This window comes from Salarias fasciatus, chromosome 5, assembly GCF_902148845.1.
Source record: "Salarias fasciatus chromosome 5, fSalaFa1.1, whole genome shotgun sequence".
In the NCBI taxonomy this organism is placed as follows: Eukaryota; Metazoa; Chordata; class Actinopteri; order Blenniiformes; family Blenniidae; genus Salarias; species Salarias fasciatus.
Window position 1 is genome coordinate 30,890,992 of NC_043749.1, and position 22,238 is coordinate 30,913,229.

General features: G+C 43.2%; 2 protein-coding genes across 2 annotated transcripts; one reads left to right on the plus strand and one right to left on the minus strand.

Moving 5' to 3' along the window:
- Positions 1-1,109: 1,109 nt before the first annotated feature.
- On the minus strand, positions 1,110-6,632 carry LOC115389182 (charged multivesicular body protein 4b-like). The gene is made up of 5 exons (XM_030092641.1): positions 6,286-6,632; positions 3,922-4,099; positions 3,586-3,700; positions 3,059-3,185; positions 1,110-2,972 (listed from the first exon to the last, which is right to left on the minus strand). Exons 1-5 carry the CDS (start codon positions 6,467-6,469, stop codon positions 2,911-2,913), a joined length of 666 nt encoding a protein of 221 aa, XP_029948501.1. The 5' UTR covers positions 6,470-6,632; the 3' UTR covers positions 1,110-2,910.
- A 10,612-nt stretch (positions 6,633-17,244) lies between these two features.
- pck1 (phosphoenolpyruvate carboxykinase 1 (soluble)) lies at positions 17,245-21,954 on the plus strand. The gene is made up of 10 exons (XM_030091781.1): positions 17,245-17,344; positions 17,699-17,983; positions 18,494-18,678; positions 18,793-18,996; positions 19,470-19,657; positions 19,852-20,014; positions 20,129-20,353; positions 20,470-20,601; positions 20,687-20,782; positions 20,961-21,954. Exons 2-10 carry the CDS (start codon positions 17,760-17,762, stop codon positions 21,416-21,418), a joined length of 1,875 nt encoding a protein of 624 aa, XP_029947641.1. The 5' UTR covers positions 17,245-17,344; positions 17,699-17,759; the 3' UTR covers positions 21,419-21,954.
- Positions 21,955-22,238: the final 284 nt, after the last annotated feature.

Here is a 22,238-nt window from a genome sequence, read left to right on the forward strand (position 1 = left end):
ATGAGGAAGTCTACAATAAACAAAAAAATAAATAGTTCAAAGGGGAGCAATCAAACACATCACGCAATAAAAACATGTACAATTGTTCATCTCTGCACTTACAATTACCTACTGCCACTTGTAATGACATAATTCTTCTCATGATACACACTTCAAATTGTTCTCAATGAGATGGCAAATTGACACAAAAAATGTTTGCTATTTTGCCATGGCCATATCTGACGTCCGAACTCGAATCATCACGGGTTCACAGAGTCCAAGCTGTTTGCAACGACTCTAATTGGCGCTTCTGAATTGATAGAATAGTCTGCTGTGACTATGACACACTGGAGTTATGAGCCGATGTGCTGCAGCGCATTAAAATCGTGTTGACTCAAGAGGCAAAACAATTTTGACAATGCATGGATGCACAATCAATTTCCACTACATTTTTATGTTACGTTTTTTAAGGTGTTTCTGCAATGTTGAGACACTGTGAAATATGACAGCTCACCTTCAAGTCGGACCACTTTTTTTCACCTCAGCAGTGGCGACTCCACTGCTGCGTCCTCCAAAAAGGACAGGAGACCGGCTCTCCACCTCACCAGTGAGGGTTTCGATTGCTGTGTCTCTGAAGGGTCGCTTCTTGGGTCGTTTACCGTCCATCGTATTTTCAGATTATTGGAGCTCTCACCCATGTTATAAATTGACTTTTCAAACAATTACATCACTTTTCTCATTGTTATTTCACTATCTGATTATTTGACTTCCAAACTAAGTCATTGAACCTTGTCCTTCATGTAAATTGTAAAAGTCTTGTTCCAGTTGGTGAGACACGCTGGCGAGCCCAGAACGAAGTCCAGCACGAAAGTGTTTGGCTCTTTTGGAAGGCCTGAAGATGCGCTGGACATGGATGTGGCGTTGACACAGTCCGCTACACAGAAACATGGCTCAGTACACAGAGGCGCTGCTCAGGTACCAACAATGCTGCCTAGAAACAACACAGAGAAACCGCAGGAGCTTGGGAAGAGATTTTAGATCTCTATGCTGCGACCAGATGCTGAAAAGAAACAGAAGCCTCTTCGTGAGTGTGTGAGAAGGAAAGTGTTGACAAATGCCACCAGGCTGACTCTGATTGAATTTCAGCTTTATTCACATCATCTGCATACAGTCGCACACAGACAAGAGAACCTTGAGCAAACCTCTCTGTGGTTCCGGCTCGCAGGGTGTTTCTGTGCGGCGAGCGCGAAGGGAAAGAAACATACAGGAAAATGAACATAAGGTGATGTCAGGAGTGATTCAGGGTGAGTTTGAGGCCCCGGTCTGTGGTCCTGCTGACAGGACCGAGCTGAAGCCGCTGCTATAAAAAGTGAGGCAGTGGGCGGAAGCTTCCTGCCATTTCCTCCGTTTCAGGAAGACCAACGTGAAGAGAACACGCCTCACGCTCCGTGTGAAAGTCGTTGCAGCACTACAAGTGAGCCAAAGCTCACCGTCGGGAGGTTGACTGAGGTTTCTGTGCATTTCACACACACGCACACACGCACACACACACGATCTTCAAATTCAAACAAGCAGGATTTTCTCACATTCTCGTCACTGTTGAACCACAGACGGGGAAGGCGCTGGAGGTGTCAGGCACGAGACGTTTCAGATGCAGAGGAGGATGGAGGCATTACGGTGTTCAACATTTTATGGGTTTAAACCGGGGGGGGGGGTTTACGAATCTGATCATCGAAAAGATCAATTAAGCTACAACCAGACGTCCTCACCTCAGTGGTGCTTCGGGTTCTGTCTGGACAGTGAGTGTGTGAAAGGGAGCAGTCGAATACACACTTCTAATGTTGAATCTGGAGACTTTGAAATTTTTGTACCTCAACATTGAGATTTGTATCAAACTGTACCGTAACATCTCAATGTAAGCACCACAAATTACATTCAATTTACCAGGAAATCATGGGTTTCAGCCTCCAGTTCTCACTGCAGTGACACGAGCTAAATGTAAAGAAGAACCACAATCCAGTAACTCCAGGAAAAGTGCGAAACACGTGGCACTACAGTGACGCTTTTAATGGGTAAAGCAGCAGGATCAATTTCTTTAAAGGCGTCTTTTAGCGGTTGGAGTGCAGCTTTAAGGGGAGAGAAAGTTGAGTGACTTTGCTGAACTCTGCCTGGGACAGGTTGAAGCTCGTTCTCACAGCACCGACGACGGTCATGAGGTAATTCACAGTCGAATCCAATCAGCTCAGTCGACAGCTAAAGGGAGTGATTTATCATCTATGGGTTCGATTCCTCAACACAACAGGGGTGAGAAGGTGATACAAACTGGCAAGAGAGCAGCACTTTGTCTTGATTTGGAGCAGAACTTTCAATTTTCAAACCATCCATGTTTCAAATCTGACAGTGACGTCTCAATGATGAAAGTCCTGCACTTACAGATATAGTATATGTATGTATATATTCATCCGTCTGCAGACATTTATGAGGTGGTTCGTCGTCATCTTTGTCAACAGAGCAGAGCGACGACGACACAGGAAGCAGAAAAATGGCAGAGTCTCGTATGCTTTTGTCACTTGCTTCTTCACGATCCTCCCAGATGCAAGCCTCGTCCTGTCCCTACACACACCCTCCTCTGCAAGTATGCACTCCGATATGACCGAGTGAACCGCAGGCCGTCGTGGCGTTTTCCCTTCAAATGCCACCTGGAAGCTCAGAGATTCTTGGCTGTGTAACGGTGATCTGAGGAGAAAAGGCCTGGAGTGCATACTTCAGGGTCGGAGTGTGGTTAGATACTGGGATGAGAGCTTGCAGACGGAGGAGCAGGCCGGCAGCCCAGAGTCTCCCGGTCTCTTCACGTCGGTGTCCGGGTCCAGATCGGTAACAGAGAGAAACACAGGAAAAGGGGCGCCAGCCGGGTAAGCGTGGCGAGCTAGCTCAGTTAGCCGCCCAGGCCTCCAGGTCCGCCATCTCGTCGTCTTCCTCCTCCTGCTTTTTGGCTGAAAGTGGGAAAACGGAAACAAACCGTTAGCTACATTCAGCCGCCCGACACGGGAGAAAGACAGCTGGAGCTGCGACGGCGTGCCTGGTCTGGACGGGAGCGACGTGGACGGCACGCTGGGCAGAGGAACGTCTTCTGTCCCCTCGATTTCCAGGAGGTTCTTGTCCAGCTCTTCCTGCTCCAGCTCCTCCAGCTCGGCCATGAGTTCATCCTAAACACGCAGCGGCAGAACGTCGACGTGAGGAAACTTATACAAAAACGACACGGAGCCTGGGAAACAGTGGCGGCTCCACACGGTTATGGAAAAAGAGATCAGAAAACTGCTTCGAACACAAAAAAGAAGTACTTTGAACGTATAAAACTGTGTTTCAAACATAGAAAACTGAATTTTGAAGACAAACACAGTAGAGTTTTATCTTTAAGATAAAATAAAAGGGGAAATCCAAGAAACAACTGACTCAACATGAAAAAAAGAAGGAAATCAGTGGGCTTTGCTGATCTTTTGCTCCAATAAAATGAACAGACCCGTCAAAGCGGTTCGTCTCCTGTTACACTTCCTCTCTAAACTCCCCGCAGTTTCTTTGTTCTGGAACTGTTCCCTCCATTCTCACCTCGTCGTAGTCTTCCCCGAAGCCGACCGGTCTTGAAATAACGTCGGAGATCTCCTGAGCGATTTCCTGCTGTTCTGTGATGTCGGCCATCAGATCGTCCACTTTGTTGATGTCCCTGTGAAAGAAACACTGACGTTTCACACCTTCAATCAACCACAACACGCCCTCGACTGAGGACCATCAAATGCAACATCATTCTGAAATCAATTTGATGAAAGTAGCATCTTCAGGCAGAGACTAAACTCTGCTGTGACCGTTAAAAGGTAAACTGCTCGGTGTGAACATGAAAAGCTCTGCGATCGTTCAAGAGCTGCTCGAGTCCGGCGTTTCTCTCACATGTGTCCGTGAGCGGCCTTCATGGCGTCGGCCGCAAAGCCCATGTTCTTCAGCACTTCGGTGTTGGTGTTGGCGTTCTCCAAGGCGTCTCGCTGGAACTCGATGGTGGACAGCGTGCCGTCGATCTGAGCCAGCTGCTTCTCGTAGCGTTTCTTCCTCTTCAGGGCGAGCAGGGCGGCTGCAGGGAGAGAGAGCAGCGAGGGTGAACGGTCGGACCCAAAACCAGCCCGTCCGGCTCAGGAAGCACACTCAGGATTGCAGAGGAGACTTTAAATTTACTCTTACGACAACGTTTCTAGTGGAAATGCATCATTGCTGCAATTTTGTTTCAGAAAAGTTGTATGTTTTCACCCTTAAGTTCATAAATATCTATTTAAAATGTTGAAATGTGTAATTTTCTCATTTTTAGTTTTCCAATTGGATGAATGTCTTAATAAATTTCATTAAAATACTACTGACATTATGCATCTCCACAATTTAAAGCAAAATTAACGATGAAAGTACCTGATCCCACCTACAGTAGTGTTAACTTATTTAAATGAAAAGTGGCCAGTGGTTCAGTGAAATAATTATTAAGGAAACTACACTTTAAAAAAAAATACAGCGTGTCTCCTAAAAGTAGTAAAAATAATATGAACCTGGAGTTCAATAACTGAACGAATTCATATATTTCAATATAAAATAAAGTATAGATTCAAGCAAGTATTAGTTCCTGAGTAATAATATGCTTTGCTGTCATATTTTACAATTAATATACTGTATTTTGGTGAAACTCAACCTCCAAGCCTGAATTGTAGCGTGCGCGCACACACAACACACACACGCACACACACTTTTGATAAACGTGCGCTGTGGTCGATCTAGGAGGAGCAGGACAGACGTCAGGCGACAGCTCCAGGTTGATGAGATTACACTGACTAGATAGCGCTGTCAGCCATCAAGCCATGTAGATCTGATTATGAAGCTGCAGAGCTGGGAGTGAAAACAGACGTCATTTTCAAAATGGAGCCGTGCAAACACTAAACTTTTCTGAAGCAAAAACGACATATTTTCACCTGAACGAGGCCTAAGTAAAAGTAAGTACGTGACAGATTAGCTCTACATAATATGAGGAACTTTAAAAGTCATCAATCTTTCTCGGAACAGTCAGCTTGAACATATGAGCTATGTTGAAAATCAGGTTTCAGATGTGGAATCAGGTGTTGCGTCTGTCTGAGGAGGAGGTTTACGAAGAGGTTGGAGATGAGCTCATGACAGGGAATCTGCAGGAATGCCACAGACTTCTCAAACAGCATAGTCCACATCTAATATCAAGAAGAAAACTCGCTGTGATCAAGCAAATACGTTTCTTGATCACTGTCATTGAAGTAGGATTGGTAGTTTGCCATCTACAGGCCAGGCCGGTCCCTCTGCCGGAATTCAATTTCATTACAAAAACAACCAACAGCACCTACTAGTGGCCCAACAAAAAAAACTTCATTGTTTTCAAACCCCCTTGTGTAAATGGACATTGTTTTCAAAATGTTGACGTGTATATGTGAAACCTTTTTGAAATTAAAAAAAAAGTATTTTCTCACTTGAGACGTTGTCATATAATGAAGGCCTTCTAGTTTCAAAGAGTTAAACTGTGTCCCTCATTTGATTTGATAAATTAACTAAATCCAAAAGTCTATAAATATCTTATTCACAGTTTAGTTTCAAGTAATTTTTACACAATAAAGACACTATCAGATGATCATCACAGCAGAATAAGAATAACAGGCTATAGAGTATTATCAAGATTGATTTTAAACAGAGCAGATCATATCAACATACCCCAAAAGCTAAAAATAAAAGTTTGGATAGAAATTTTGACAAGCAAATCAAAGTTGGATTACTTTCACATTATTGGAGCTCTCACCCACACAGCAGATTGACTTTTCAAGCAATTAGATCACTTTTGTCATTGTTATTCAACTAACTATCTGGTTATTTGACTTCCAAACTGACTTAACATAACCAATAAAGTTGAAACTTGTCCCTCAAGTAAACATGCGGTGTTTCGGATTAACTGGTATCCCTGTTAACTTGGTGGTCATCTTCCTTTAGCGTGCCTCCTTGCTGCCGATTACAGCAGAAGTGAAACGGGAAAATTCAACAGAAATCTGTAGTTTTCCGAACAAACGCGGTATAGAATCAAATTTCGAAGTGTTGTAGTTATTGTGGGTCTCTGTTTTCACATTTTGTGTGTGTAGCCACAACGGGGGACGCTAAAAGGAAGTAGGCCACCAATCAACAGGGATACCAGTTCATCCGAATCACCAGCCAGATGACAACTTCACCGTTAGCCTGCGGGCTAAACGAGTGACGAGCCCTCTCACTCACCTCGTTTGTTTTTCGTGCCATTTTTCTTCGCCGTTAAGAGCTCCTGCTCGATCTTCTTCTCTAAAAAGTCCTGTTTTTTGGATAACATCTCCTCCGTCTCTCTCAGCCGCTGGATAGCCTCCTGGGGTGTCGGCTGTTTCCCACCCTTACCCCCGCTACCGAATAACTTTTGAAGCAGCGACATTTTTGCAGATGATTTGAACAGGGAGCAGTGTGTCGCGCGTCCACAGCCAGGTGGGACTTTGTGAGGGCAGACAAGTGAGCGTAAGGTCGCGAACTCGCCCTTCTTGCCGGAGAAACGCAGCCCCTGCTGCTCCTGTTGTTTTTGTCTCTACTTCCGCTTCTCCGCACAGGCCTCGTGATGTCATTACGTCAGCGTGACTCATGCGTGACTCGCGCTTTCACAGCGGGAATTCCCCAGAGTGACTCCAGCTTCATTTTAAATATTTTAATAAGTGAAACCAAAGCGACTTATTTGGTTCTTATCATGAATTGTAACCATGATCCTTTAAGTTGTCCAGTAATTACCGTACAGTTACTGGTTCATTAAGCAGATGAACGGAAATTAAGGAGATGTTGCCAAACTCAGGCCTCCGATCACATGATGTCAAGAAAACAGTTTTGTTTATTTCAGAAAAGATTTGCCTTTACTTTGGAACATTTCGGCAACGTCTGTTTGCACAAAACGGCTGAAACATTGGATGCTGGGTGACTAGTGTGCGTTGGTTGAACATACAAAATTCAACTTTAAGGCTATAAAATCCCAGGGAAACATGGACTGGAAATCATGCCATTTGGTTGCAGTTGATGTTATTGTCTATCAGCTGGCAAATCTGCAGAAGATCTATTTATTATCGCTGTGGTGTGCATGAGGAGCGGCGGCATTTTCAGCATCTGGACAGAAATTCAGCCCAAGTGTTTTCAAAAGGTTGTCTTTGTCTCTCCACGATGATAATGTTGGATCGTTTTCAAAAAGTTGCATTTGCAGTGACTCTGAGCTTTTATTGTGCAAATGGACATCGAAATTGCCACAAAAGTTTTGTGTTTTCACTTGAAACTATTGTTGTGAGAAGTCAGATGTTTTTTAACATCAGAATCAACCTCTGGACCACATGCAAACAGTTCGGTCATAACTCACCAGGGCGCTGGATATTTACAGCAACATTTGTACTGAATACACACTAAAACTGTAATCACACTGCAAAATGCAATGTGTCACATTTTGTAAATCCTGTCCCCTCTTCATGGCAGAGTCATTTATTTTGAGATGCCTTTCAGCTTGATTGATTGATTGATTGATTGATTGATTGATTGATTGATTGATTGATTGACTGATTGATTGATTATGCAGTTTTTCTAGCAATAATTCAAGTCACTAAAAAAGAAGACATGGGAAGATGAAATCTGAAACTGAAACTGTATGAAAACTTGACTTGAAAAAAGCTTTTGACACTTTAAACCATGGCATTTTAATAAGAAAACTGGAAAGGTATGGTATTAGGGGAGCGGCTTCAAGCTGGATCCAAAGTTATTTAACTGACAGACAGCAGTATGTCAAGATGGGAGAATATTCATCCGGGTATTTGGGCATTGATTGTGGGGTTCCTCAAGGATCTGTGTTAGGGCCAAAGTTGTTTATTCTATATATTAATGATATATTTCAGGTATCTACATTACTAAAATTAATCCTATTTGCAGATGACACAAATATATTTTATTCTAATGATGATTATAATGATTTAATCCATAATATAAATAATGAATTAATGAAATTGAAAGCATGGATGGACATTAACAAATTATCCTTAAATCTAAGCAAAACTAAAGTAATGTTCTTTGGATACTACAATGTCAATTTAGACCCCGTAATAAATATTGATGGCATAGACTTAGATACTGTTTCCGAAATTAAATTTTTGGGATTAACTATTGACAGCAAAATAACCTGGAAATCCCACATAAGACACATACAAGGTAAAGTCTCCAAAAGCATTTCAATCATTAATAAAGCTAAACACTATTTAGATTATCACGCATTACTGTTATTATATTGCTCGTTAGTTTTGCCTTATCTAACTTACTGTGTAGAGGTTTGGGGCAATAATTACAAAGGTTCATTACATCCCCTCATTATACTCCAAAAACGTGCAGTAAGAATCATACAGAAGGTAGGATATTACGACCACACTAACACTTTATTTTTGCAGGCAAATCTTTTAAAACTCCCTGATTTGGTTGAGTTTTATACAGTCCAGGTTCTATTCAAAGCTAGTAAAAATACACTGCCGGTGAATCTCCAAAAGCTATTCATGCTGAGAGAAGGGGGCTATAATTTCAGGGGATGTGGTAACTTTAAGATTAAAGCAGCGCGGACCACCAGAAAGTGCTTTTGTGTGTCTGTATGTGGAGTTAAACTTTGGAATCAACTGGGACCAGAACTTAAACAATGTCCAAATATTCATCTGTTTAAATCCAGATTTAATTATCAATTATTTAAAATGTTATATGTATTATATAAGACTATTCTACTAGATTACTGGTCAATTATAGTATTTATTATTCAGTCATATATTGGTGGTATTATTATTACTATTACTATTATTATTGTTACTACTACTGCTACATTTGTCACTACAATTACATCATCAACATATGATACTTGATATTACTATTACTATAACTACTGTTATATCTTAATCAAGCACAATACTTTGATGTTGTGTTATTATATCTATTATCAATGTATAACATGTTATTTTACTTTGCAAACATAAAATCAATACAGTAAGTGATAATGGTGCTAATCTTAAACAAATACATAATAAATATTACACTTAACAAGTCTTTAGTGTAGGGCAGGCAAGGGGGACTCTGCTGCTGGGAGGTCACCACCATCTAGCAGTAGACTCCCAGTTCTTGTCTTTTTAATGCACAGTACAGACACTTCCATAAGGTGGTCCTGTTGCCTGAGGACTGTCCCCCTCTGGCAGCAGGTCCATATAACACCATGCTTAAACTAAAGTTAAATATAAACAATTAGCACCATTGATTACAATTACTGGAGATATCCTTCTATATGTTGATATGTGTTGATGATGTGTTAAGGGCGGTGGTATTAATAATGGTAATATGTATGTTTATGTGTATGGGTGTTTGTGTATGTGTGTGTGTGTGTATATATATATATATATATATATATATATATATATATATATATATATATATATATATATATGTATATATATATATATATATATATATATATATATGTATATATATATATATATATATATATATATATATATATATATATATATATATATATATATATATGTATATGTATATACATATATATACATATATGTATGTGTGTGTATGTGTGTATGTATATGTATATATATACACACTATTGGCACTTAATTCATTATTATGGCAACCTAAAGATGTTTAGGAAGACAAGGGGTGGGAGTTAACAAGTTATCTTCATCCCACTCCTTTTCGAGGCACAGTCATCAAATTTGAAAACAACATATGTCTAGTTCTTAATTGTAAATATTGTTGTTGGGGTTTTGTTGTTTTTGTTATTTCTTCTTTTTTTTTATAATTAATTTTTTTTTCTTTTTCATTTTTTTTAATTATTATTATTATTTTTTTATATTGCTTCTGTATAATCTTTTTTTTTCTGCCCAGTGTGGGGAATTTTGTGTTAGTTATTGTACAATATATTTTGTGTTGCTTTTCCTGTACCTCGAATAAATGTATTCATTCATTCAAAAAAAATATTCATTCATTCATTCATTCAAAACCTGAATAGTCTATCTAAAAACAGACAAAAAAATGTATAATTATAAAATATCTGCTGGAAAATTAGAGGAAAACAGATAGATAATAATCTTGGAGACCCTCTGCTTCTTGTTTCCGCTCTAACTCAGTTGGAATAGGCCTTTTCTTTTTCATTTGTCACAATAAGGAACAGAAACAGAGTTAAAGAACTGAAGAGGTGTGGAATAGGTGGCTGAGTGCATGCTTTATCCACAAGATGGCGCTCTTCTCCCAGACATTGCACTGTAAAGATAAGCCACAGTACAGCACAGACAAGATGTGTGGCATTAGTGGGTATTTAAAAAAAAAAAAACCTCACTCAACTATTGTATAGCTGAGAGACAAGACAAAACAGCTGACAAGAAAATTCTAAACTTGAAATAGGAAAGTGGAGAAAGCACTAAAAGACTGTCCAGTTTCAAATTAAAAATCATGTTGTTGAAAAGAAAAGCAATTATTATAATTCAATAAAGAATTAGCCTGTGGGATTGATGCAGTATTTCTATTCTATTATACATGTTTTAGTAATAGAAGGTTATTTTTAGCATGCTGAACACAATAAATTGTATTGTGTCAAAGTAAAATAAGTTGATTCAGTTCTTCCTGCTGCTGCACACGGGAGTCGTGGTGAGAATAGAAATTCTTTAACCGGTGGATGTGGCTGCTATAGATGGTTGATTGTGGACAGGGAGATACAGGGAATTGAACCTGCAACCTTCCAACTGACTGGGCCACAGCGACTGCTTGTGTTCTGGAGTGACAAATCCCTGGCTGAAGTCCAGACCTGGGAGCCTTTCTGTGCGGAGTTTCCATGTTCTCCCTGCGTCTGCGGAGGTTTTCACTCAGGCTTGAATGATCTGGATGAACGACACCACTTCTCCTCAGATGAACTTCCTCGACTCCTCCTGCTGGTTTTGTCACGACTGCTCCCGGTACGTCATCAATTAATCATTTTTATTCCTTCTTTTTTTTTTTTTTATTTCTCTTTTCCTGCAGACCTTCAGGTTCCACCAGAGTCCCCTGGATGTGTTTCTCTGCAGAGGGCGGCCCGCCGTGGACCCGGGCTGTTATCAGGTGTGTGTGTGTGTGTGTGTGTGTGTGTGGCTTTACGTCAGCACACTCGGTACTTTAACCTCCTACTCCTGTTTGCCTTGAATCGCGCACCGAGCGCTTCATGACACACTTTAGAAGGTTTTTCCCCGCCGCCGCTGTCGTCACGCAGGGTGAGCGCTGACGGGGAGCGTGGCAGTTTGTTTGGTCTGGCTGCGCAGCCGCTGCTCCACGGCAGTGCAATTTGGGGTCTCTTTCATGTGATTATGTTATATTTGTACAGATGTGCGTGAACGTTTGATCAGCACAAACTAAACGCTGATTTAAAAGAGCAAACGGCCCATTCAGAAGCAGACTGGAGTCCATCCAGCTCAGAGTCAAACCTCTTTGACATTTTTTTTGACGTCCACCTAAAAGATAAAACCCTCTCTGTAAACCTTCACGTGTTGCTTATGTGATGAAATTAAACAACTGAGGCCCTGTTTACATGATTTCGAGTGAAAACACTAAACTTTCACAGCGTTCTGGTTGTCCGTTTTCACAACAACAAGGATCCGAATCACTGAAAACTGAACTTTGTGAAAACAGCTCCCAAGGTGGAACTTTCCATCTCAATCAATCAATCAAGAATCTTTACTGTCATCGTGCAGAGCACAGCAACATTTTGATCAGCAGCTCTCGCAAACACATAACATAGATTGAAAGACATCTAGAAAAAGTCTGAAGAAATAAGTTTTAAAGCAGAATAAAAACTGACAAGGGCACAGTGGATTAAACCTTCAAGGCTTAAATCCAGCGTCCTTTTCAGCTTCAGGAAGAAGAAGAGCCTCCGGTGGGCCTTCTTCACCAGGTGGGACGTGTGTGTGGACCAAGTGAGGTCTGATGTAATGTGGAGGCCCAGGAACGTGATGGTGTCCACCCGCTCCACCTCCCCTCCATGAATGTTCCCTCCTCCCGGATCTCCTGAAGTCCACAGGGACCTCCTTGGTCTTGTTGGTGTTCAGGATGAGGTTGTTGTGTGAACATCCCATCAGGTGCTGGATCTCCTGTCTGTAGTGAGAGGAGATCCAGCATGTCTCTGTGGAAACAGGTGAAAACACAACTTTTTGAAAACGTTCACGCTCTATTCCTGTGTGGAAATGCAGCCACTGTGGATACACCACGACCGTCGTTCATCGTTCTTCTGCACATGCTCAGTCGACGGACCATAAGAACTATGTTTTCCTTTAGTGTCACGACTCCCAGTCCAGATTCCTCTGGTCCTGGTCCTGGTCCTGGTCCATATCCTCCTGGAATTAGTAACAGTCCAGCTTGGCGGTCTGTTCATGCCACCGTTGTGAATGTTTTCAGTGCATTGTTCTGAACTGAATTTAAAAATCATTGAACTTTCAGGAGAAAAAAAAAAAACAGACCCTTTCTTCTTCCCACCATAAAGCAGAGATATGGGATTATCCTCAGATACGCTATAGACTGTGTACAATATACACAGTCACTTTATGAGTTAAAACTGCATGAAAAATGAAAAAAAATAATTAATTTTTAGAAAAATGTCAGACAGGTTTCCTGTCGGGAGTTCTATTGTTGTGCAGCATTACAAGAATAAAACATCTATTAAAATCATGCAAATAAATCATGTTTTTTGGCTGAAAAGTGTGTTCAACGAGCGATTTATGACAGCGTGAAGCATCAGGTTCAGCTGGTGGAGATAGCATATCTGCATGTGCCAGTTTAACACAACGACCTGGCTTATGTTTGACGCCGTGTACAGTATAAGCTCCTCCGTTACACATACACCGTCCAAAACAGAGGATGGCTGAAAAACATCCCGTCCGGAGGCTCCTGTAAACAGTCCCGGCATGCAGGCGGTGTCACATTCACATGTTTTTGAGTCTGAGAGGAGAAAATCTAACACACAGCTTGTCTGATTCGCCTGACAACCCCAGAGAAGAGCTCTCGCAACAGGAGACACTTTCTATACAACAAAAATAATACATCTACCTTTCCAACAGAGGGAAAATCAGGTGGAAAATCACCACTACTACGTCAATTAATGTGCTGTTCCTGCGTGGTGGAGACACACACGCACACACACACACACACACACACACACACACACACACACACACACACACACACACACACACACACACACACACACACACACACAGCTCACAAATTGACATTATCAGTTGTTGGGCAATTTCCTATGAATGCAAGTTGTTCAGTCAGCAATGTCCTATCAGTGTTTTTGTCCCGGAAAGCTTGTAAATGCACCGAGCTGCTCGGACACACACACACACACACACACACACACACACACACACACACACACACACACACACACACACACACACACACACACACACACACACACACACACTTGTAAAACTTGCATCAGTACTTTTTGTTAGAGGTCTGCCAGAGTTTTTTTTCACATTTAGAGATTTATATTGATGACAGTTACTCTAAATTAAATGACTTTGATGAGATTTTTCTGGAGAAAAGCTGAACCCCCCCCCCCCCCCCCCCCCCCCCCCCCCCCCCCCCGCCCCCCACCACCATCAATCTGTATTGTGGAATGTACCGGCAATCGAAGATTTAATGAGGACTTCGTTTTTAATGCTATTTTAAGTCCCATTCAGACAACATTTCAGGTAAAAATACATCGTTTCTTCATTTTTGTTTCAGAAAAGTTTTGAAAACAATGTGCAGATTTACGTGGAAATGATGCTGAAATGATGTAGTTTTCGTGTTGGGCCACTAGTGGCTGCTGTTGTTCATCTTTTCGATTTTTGTTTACATGTTTACAGTTTTCAGAAAGTCATATCTGGGACGTCATTTTCCACAAGCTGCATTTTCAGTGGCTCGGAGCAGCGTTGTCATGGAAATGGACACACAGATCACAACGGAAGTTTGGCGCTTTCACTTGACAATGTTGTGGAGTGAGTTAGGCCTGAAGGCAGGCGTTACTTAACATCAGAATCAACCCCCGCACCACATGCAAACACAGTTCACTCGTAACTCACAGGACAGGCGCTGGATATTTACAGTAAGGTCCGCAGTGCACGCTCACCCAAACGGTATTTACACTGCTCAACTGCACTGCTTCACACTTTGTAAATAAACCGTCGAGTCATTTGCTTTGAGACTTCTCCCACATCGACAGGATGCAGCGAGAGGATTCTGAGAATTCTGAGATGGACGTCTTCAATATCATACAGGGACTCAAAAACACAGCTCTGAAAAGTGCAGATTTCAGGAAGTATTTGGAGGTGAAACGAGTCGTCCGGCTGTTTCATAGAAATGCAGAACTGTGGTTTTATCCTGCAGGAACTGAAAGGATTCGTTCAAACATCATTCTGACTGATTCATAGGGGCTCTCTGTTTTGACCCACAGCTCAAGGTTTCCTGTCTTATTACATAAAGCAGAGTTATGTTTGCTGATTTTAGCAGCTCAATAATGTGGTACACTGCTAAAAAGAAAAAAGAAGTCGCACAACTAAAAACTTCAAGGCAACAGATTTCTGGAACATATTAAGTTTGGGTGACTAAAGTTAAGCTTCACTTTTGAGTTGGTGTATTTTAAAATTCTAATTGTTGTTCAGCTTCCCAAATACTTCATGTTGTAATGATGAGAAACGTATCTCTCTGTCCGCTGACAATGTGTTGCAGGAAGGTATACTTTCCTGCCAGTTGAGTAAAAAAAAAAAAAAATGCTTCTTAGTAAAGAAGGTTTAAAAGGTTTTATGTAAACGGGCTCTTCTGGGGGCAACAGTGAAATATATCCCTTGCTCACAACCTTATGGCCTCTATTGGGGACTTTCATAAAATTTACCCCAACCCCAAAATATACCCCCCTAATACCCCGACTGCCCCCGGATGCTGTGCTGATGCAGCTTCTAGTCTGTCTGGTTAAAGCTAACTATGAACGGTCAAATGCAGAAGAATAATTTATCCAAAGGATCAATAACAATTAACTTCAACCTTAAGTTGTTTTTGACACATGCAGCTTTCACCATCCAACTTGGGGCAAAGCTGTTGCTTGAGGGTGCTGTAGATTGATACTAAAGGGCTAAAAAAACGTTTAATACCCCCCTTTAATGTAGCCTAACCTGACCTAACTGAGCCTAACATCTAATCTAATCTAATCTAACCCAACATAACATATCTAATGTACCTCAACCAAACCTAACCTAACCAAATCTAATTTAATTTAATATAATATAAGCTACCTCAACCTAACTTATCAAATATAACCTAACCTAACCCTAACCTAAGTAATCTAATCTAATCTAATCTAATCTAATCTAATCCAGTCTACCTCAACCAAACCTAATTAATCTAATCTAACTCAACCTAACCTAATGTACCTCAACCTAATTTATCTAATCTAACCTAAATTATGTAATCTATCTCAACATAACTTAACCTAGTCTATCTAATGTAATGTAATGTAATGTAATGTAATCTGTTTATCTATTTAATCTAAATAAATCTAAAATAGCATTTCGAATCTCACCTATCTAACCTCACCTCTAAATCTAACTCAGTCTATCTTAATTTAGCCTCACCTAACCGAACCTAACCTAACCTATCTAATCTAACTCAACCTAATCTAATCTAACAGCCCAACCTAACCTAAAATATCTAATGTAACTCAATTTAGCCCATCTAATCTAATCCAACCAAACCGAACCTAACCTAACCTGTATTTTGATATCTCATCATTGTGCCAGGGACATTTCAAAGGAATGAATGAGCGCTGTCACAGCTCATACCTGCAGGGTCAACAGCCTTCTGGTGTTTTATAATCGTGTGCAGGTTCTTGCACAATTAACAATACCTTGTTAAACCCTTCGGCTGCTTGTGTTATGTAACATTCACCACTGGGGTCAAGACTTTCACCATTACAGGTCTTCCTCAGGATGCGATCAGACTGTTGTGAGGGAGCATTACTGCAGCAGCATCTCTAAGATTTCATTTTTACCATTATTTTAAATATTGAAAGTGGACAGACAGCTTATGATGATGAATTGAGAAATGAGCTGTAAATGACCTGGACAATATTCAGAGGTGCTTCTTGCCATGGGTGATGTGGGCAGACGCCCAGGGCAGCCAGTGAAGGGGCTCACGTGCGCACAACAGGGGCTGGACAGTCAGGTTCACTGCACGGTCTCCAGAACGCCGCTGGCTGCTCCGGAGATGGAGACCAAGCGTTTTCTGGTTCCCACTTTGGGAGCCATTGTTAAAAAGTTGTGTTTTCAGTGACTCCAAGCACTGCTGTCATGTAAACGGCCTCTCAGAAGTTTTCCATTTTCTCCTGAAATAGTTTCTGTGTAAACAGGCCCTCAATGTCTGTTACATGCAAGAGTCAATACCTTTAAAGGCCAAATGTGGTCAGAACTACACTCTTGCACACACACACACACACACACACACGCATGCATGCACACATCGAGCCGGCTGACCTCTGATCCCACCAGTACGAGCCCCCGGCAGTCAGCCAATGAAAAGGGGTCCGGACAAGTCGCTCCCCACGTCACACACACACGCCTGATGATGTTGAACCCTGAGCTTACATCATTCTGCAATGTGGGTCAAAGGTCAACGACAAGGGGACAGCAGATTACTTCACCGGGAGAGGATGAGAGGAAATGTTCCAGAGGTGTTTTCCTGCAGTCACATAAAGAACGTCAGTTATCTTAGCAAAGGTACAAATCAATTAAAATTCTACTGTTGCAGTAAATGAAGTCCAGAGTTTGGACGGTGTTTAGCAGATGGACGGTGTCAGATGGACGGTGGCGGTCACGGTGAATAAATCAGTCTGTCTCCTTATGAGATCTGAGTCAGCTGTCAGCGTTCAGCCGCTGGCGGCAGGAACTGGTTACATGAGAACAAGATTACCTGCTGATAAATGATTGATCTGTGTTTTTCAGATCTGCAGGGAACAACAGGTTAATGCAAATAAGGGCAGACCCCCCCTCCCCCCCCACACACACACACACCTCCTCACACACCCTGCCTGCTCCTCCCACCCTCACCTCTCGGGTATAAAGAAGCGAGTCGTCTCCATAGCGGACACCAAGACGGAGGAACAGTCCTCAGCTCTCCTGGAACCCAGCAGCAGAGACACCGTCAGCCGATGAGGCCAAGCTAGCGGCTCCCTGCACCCAACAAGCTCCTGCAGGTAACTCCACACTCCGTCTTGGTTTTTGTGCACAGGGATGCTGCTGCATAATGCACAGGTGGTGTCAGCTGATGCTGCTGCAACTTAGTTTCAGCCAAATTTCAGTTCACTGAGGAAGGTGCTTTTAAAATGTGATTAGATTTTAAATGTGATTAATGGTTTTCTTTGTATCCTTTTTGTTTCTCTTTCTTCAAATATCAAAACTTTTCTCTCTCTTCTTTCCTGTTTTTACACTTTTTCAACTTTTCACGGCTCATCTTCTTTCTTCCCCTCTTGATAACTTGTGTCCTCACCCTTGTTATGTAACCCTCCTCTCGACTCCCATCTCACCTTCTCTAATGTTTTCTTCTTCAGACTTCCTCTCTCTCCACCTGTTCGCTCTCGCTCTCTCTCCCTCGCTCCAGACCGCCCCATCATGCCTCCTCAGATCCAGTCCCAGAACCAGAACGGCGTCAGGGTCCTGCAGGGCGACGTCAGCGCCCTCAGTCCGGCCGTCAGGGAGTTCGTGGAAGCCAACGTGACCCTGTGCCAGCCCGACTCGCTCCACATCTGCGACGGTTCTGATGAGGAGAACCGAGCCATCCTGACCCAGCTGGAGGAGCAGGGCCTGATCAAGAAGCTCAGCAAATATGAGAACTGGTACGTCCACTTGTTTTTTGGAATTCCCAGGTGATTGGTGGATTGGAATTTTGACAGAAGGTGAAAGTATTTTCATAGTTGCTAAAGTGTGGCAAAGGTCCCGGGTCTGAGCTCTCAGCTCAGGTTGTTTTTGAAGTCAGTGGTTGCCGGAAGGACCTGGCAGAGTTCCCAGTGTTGTTTCAGTTGATGACAACGCACGGCAGTCAGTCGTCATCCACTGTTTGAATAGACAACACAACGGAGTCTAGTGAACCTTTAAGTGGAGGTAGTTAAGTAATCCTGCACACGAGCAGCCGTACATCAGCAAGGCTCATGCAATGCTCCGGGTGCAAAACAAATATTATAGCATTGTGTTCGCTTTCAATGGGAGCCTGTGGCTCAGTTTTCAATTCCAGGTTCAATCTCCCATCTCTCTCTGTTCATGTATTGAAATGTAACCGGGCAAATAACCTGAAGACAGTGACTGTTATCCTATCTAACGCTGTTCTTCACCTCTTCCTCCTCCTCCAGCTGGCTGGCCAGGACCGATCCGATGGACGTGGCTCGGGTGGAGAGCAAGACGGTCATCGTCACCCAGAACCAGAAGGACACGGTGCCCACGCCTCTGGGAGGGGGAATCAGCCAGCTGGGACGCTGGATGTCCCCCGAAGAGTTTGACAAAGCCATGAATCAACGCTTCCCCGGCTGCATGAAAGGTATCAGATGGAATTTCTGCTTGCAAAGTCCTTTCAGTTACGTTTGATTGCCTGGAAGGCGTGACACGAATGGATATGGATTGGGTGAGAGTAAGCATCTCTCTTCGTCCTCAGGTCGTACCATGTATGTGATTCCCTTCAGCATGGGTCCGGTGGGCTCTCCGCTCTCCAAGATCGGGGTGGAGCTGACCGACTCTCCCTACGTGGTGGCCAGTATGAGGGTGATGACTCGCATGGGGAAGGCTGTGCTGCCCGCTCTGGAAAGCGGCGATTTCGTCCGCTGCCTGCACTCTGTCGGCTGTCCCCTGCCACTCAAAAGTGAGTCAAACATCCACACGGTTTTACACACTCAGTGAGCTCCTGCAGAAACAGGATGACCCTTCAGTCTAATATCTGATGTTTATCAATTGCTAATACCTAAAGCATGGTATTTAACAACAGTGGCTACCTGTGCTATGACATTTAGCTACAAGCTGCTACAATAGTTTTCATTTGGTCATTTTAAGTTCTCTTCAGAGGAGTTGGGTTCAAAATGTGTGGGGCAGGGTTCTGTTAGGGTCGCTAGAATACCTCAAATGGGATAAAAAAAAAAGCTGCAGAAAATGAAAGCTGAGGGTTAGAGGAATGTCTTCTCAAGCTAAATCAAGAAGGGAATTCATGATCAAAATTTATGGTTGTTGCAAAGTGGATCAAGCTCTGTGTGGTTGGGTTTGTCCTCCAACAGTTTAAAAACTAAATGGTCAATTTGTGTTCATGATTCAAACTAACCAAAGCACCGATTCCTCTTTCAGAGCCACTGGTGAATAACTGGCCCTGCAACCCCGAACAGACCTTGATCGCCCACATCCCGGATCGCAGACAAATCATCTCGTTTGGCAGTGGTTACGGAGGAAACTCTCTGCTGGGGAAGAAGTGCTTCGCTCTGCGCATCGCGTCCCGCATCGCTAAAGAAGAGGGCTGGCTGGCTGAGCACATGCTGGTGAGCAGACGGAACAAACATCATGCAGGCAACTTCACGCAATCCAGGAATGATCAAACGTGGCTTCAAATGGGATGGCTGGAAGGATGTCTGTTAGATTTATATGTTCACATTCATTGATGGCAGTATTAGACTCAACACGCACGTTCATTTCATGTTTCATTCTCACCAAATCACATGTTTGTTGTGTTCAGATCCTTGGAGTCACCAACCCCGCCGGGGAGAAGAAGTACATGGCGGCAGCCTTCCCCAGCGCCTGTGGAAAGACGAACCTGGCCATGCTCTGCCCCACACTGCCTGGCTGGAAGGTGGAGTGTGTCGGAGACGACATCGCCTGGATGAAGTTCGATAACCAAGGTGAGAAAGAAAAGACCTTCATACAAATCATCAAGAAGTCCAACACTACCAATAATCCATGAGCTGTTTGATTGATCAAAATTCAAAATTTCTCCTGTTTTCTCCATTTGATAGGTAACCTGCGTGCCATCAACCCAGAGAATGGATTTTTCGGTGTTGCACCCGGCACCTCAGCCAAAACCAACCCCAACGCCATGGCGACCATCATCAAGAACACCATCTTCACCAACGTGGCGGAGACCAGCGACGGCGGCGTGTATTGGGAGGGAATGGACCAGTCGCTGCCTGAGGGAGTCACAATCACATCCTGGAAGAACAAGCAGTGGAGCCCAGAGGACGGTGAGACATTTTTACTTTAGATAAGGGGAGAAACTGCGGCTACGAAAAAAAAGAGGAAAGTTTGACTCTGTTTACAGGACAGTGTTTCAAGTGAAATTATGTGTTTTTTCTCTTAGGTGAAGCCTGTGCTCATCCCAACTCCCGTTTCTGCACTCCGGCCGGACAGTGCCCGATCATCGACCCGCTGTGGGAATCTCCGGAGGGCGTCCCCATCGAGGCCATCATTTTCGGAGGACGCAGGCCTGAAGGTGAGACACGGCACAGTGAGCAAGACGGACGCACTTATCTGTAATCAGAGTGATTGCAGCAATAAAACCACTCTGCTCCTTGCAGGCGTTCCCTTGGTGTACGAAGCCTTCAGCTGGCAGCATGGGGTGTTTGTCGGAGCAGCCATGAGGTCGGAGGCCACGGCCGCGGCCGAACACAGAGGTCAGTATCTGACGTCTCTGCTTGTTTATCTCATTGATTAGGGCCAATGGAAAGCTGACTCTGAAGTCCCTGCCCTGTTCTTCAGATTCAAAACCAGAAATTAAGTGACAGTCGATAAAAAAATAATTTATATTCAGGTTTATTGACCGATTCTCTTTCTGTTGCTTCTTCTTTCCAGGCAAGGAGATCATGCACGACCCCTTCGCCATGCGTCCATTCTTCGGCTACAACTTCGGTCAGTATCTGTCTCACTGGCTGAGCATGGCCGATCGCCCCGGTGCCAAACTGCCCAAGATCTTCCACGTCAACTGGTTCCGCAAGAGCCCGACCGCCGGCTTCCTGTGGCCCGGCTTCGGCGACAACATCCGGGTTCTGGACTGGATGTTCCGGCGGGTGAACGGCGAGGCCGGGGCCATGCCGTCCGCCGTGGGCTACCTGCCGTGCCGCGACTCCCTCAACCTGCAGGGCCTGCGGGAGCAGGTGGACCTGGACGAGCTCTTCGCCCTGGACCAGGAGTTCTGGCAGAGGGAGGTGGCGGAGGTGAGGAACTACTTCACCACGCAGGTGAACGACGACCTGCCCAACGAGGTCTCCCGGCAGCTGGATCTCCTGCAGCAGAGGGTCAAGCAGATGTGAAGGACTCTCAACAGTGACCACGATTACTCTCCAGTTTGAGAACAAAAGCAGTTCGAGAATTAAAAAACAAATGAGAAATTCTAGAGGACAACTCTGAAATTGCACCATGAAATTCTATAATAGAATCTAAAATATTCCTTCATTATTGACTGAGGAACTTCTCTTAGTGTTTATCTTCTACAGGAAAGGAATGATTTCCCTCATAATTCTCTAAACCTGTTTGAGTTCTTTAGTTAAATATACAACTATTTTTGGAATTTCACCAATGAATGTGTCATTTTAATGTCATTCCAATGTGTGTCTGTCTATTTAAGAATAAGTTATTCTAAACGCACATCATGCTTTCAGTGCATGCTCGCTCAACGCCAGTCGTTTGTTTGACTCTTTCTAACAAGAGGCGGGGAATTATGTTTTCACTTCCTGTGTTGGTTTGAATGTTTTAATTTATTTTTATACTGTGCTGATAAGTCTTGTTCTGTTTTGTGTAATCCAGAGCTTCCAGAAAGGGAGAGAACAATAAAAAGTATTTAAACTCACTGTTGGTTTTGTTTCATCTGTCATCACGAGCGTCCATGAGAGCGACTGGACTCACCAGGTGCAGCATAAACTCTTCAATGAAGATGTGCTGAAATGAGCAATGGACGTAAAATCTCAAAGGAACCCTGAGACAAGTTTAGACACTAACATTTTACATGAAAATGCATCCTTTTGCATTTTAGCAAAATAGTCAGCTACAATTAGCATCTGCTCTCCTTAAGTTAGATTCAGAGGATGAATGGATGAGTGCATTGATGAGGTGACCTGGTGCATTACAGGGATA

What these genes read in the sequence shown, in the direction of transcription:
- LOC115389182 (XM_030092641.1), bottom strand. Translation starts at nt 6,469, where the DNA reads ATGTCGCTGCTTCAAAAGTTATTCGGTAGCGGGGGTAAGGGTGGGAAA. An exon ending in AAGGCCGCTCACGGACACAT is followed by an intron (nt 3,701 to 3,921) that starts GTGAGAGAAACG and finishes TTTCTTTCACAG; the next exon opens with GGACATCAACAAAGTGGACG. An exon ending in GTCGCTCCCGTCCAGACCAG is followed by an intron (nt 2,973 to 3,058) that starts GCACGCCGTCGC and finishes TCCCACTTTCAG; the next exon opens with CCAAAAAGCAGGAGGAGGAA.
- pck1 (XM_030091781.1), top strand. Translation starts at nt 17,760, where the DNA reads ATGCCTCCTCAGATCCAGTCCCAGAACCAGAACGGCGTCAGGGTCCTG. An exon ending in CTTCCCCGGCTGCATGAAAG is followed by an intron (nt 18,679 to 18,792) that starts GTATCAGATGGA and finishes CTTCGTCCTCAG; the next exon opens with GTCGTACCATGTATGTGATT. An exon ending in CGGAGGACGCAGGCCTGAAG is followed by an intron (nt 20,602 to 20,686) that starts GTGAGACACGGC and finishes TGCTCCTTGCAG; the next exon opens with GCGTTCCCTTGGTGTACGAA.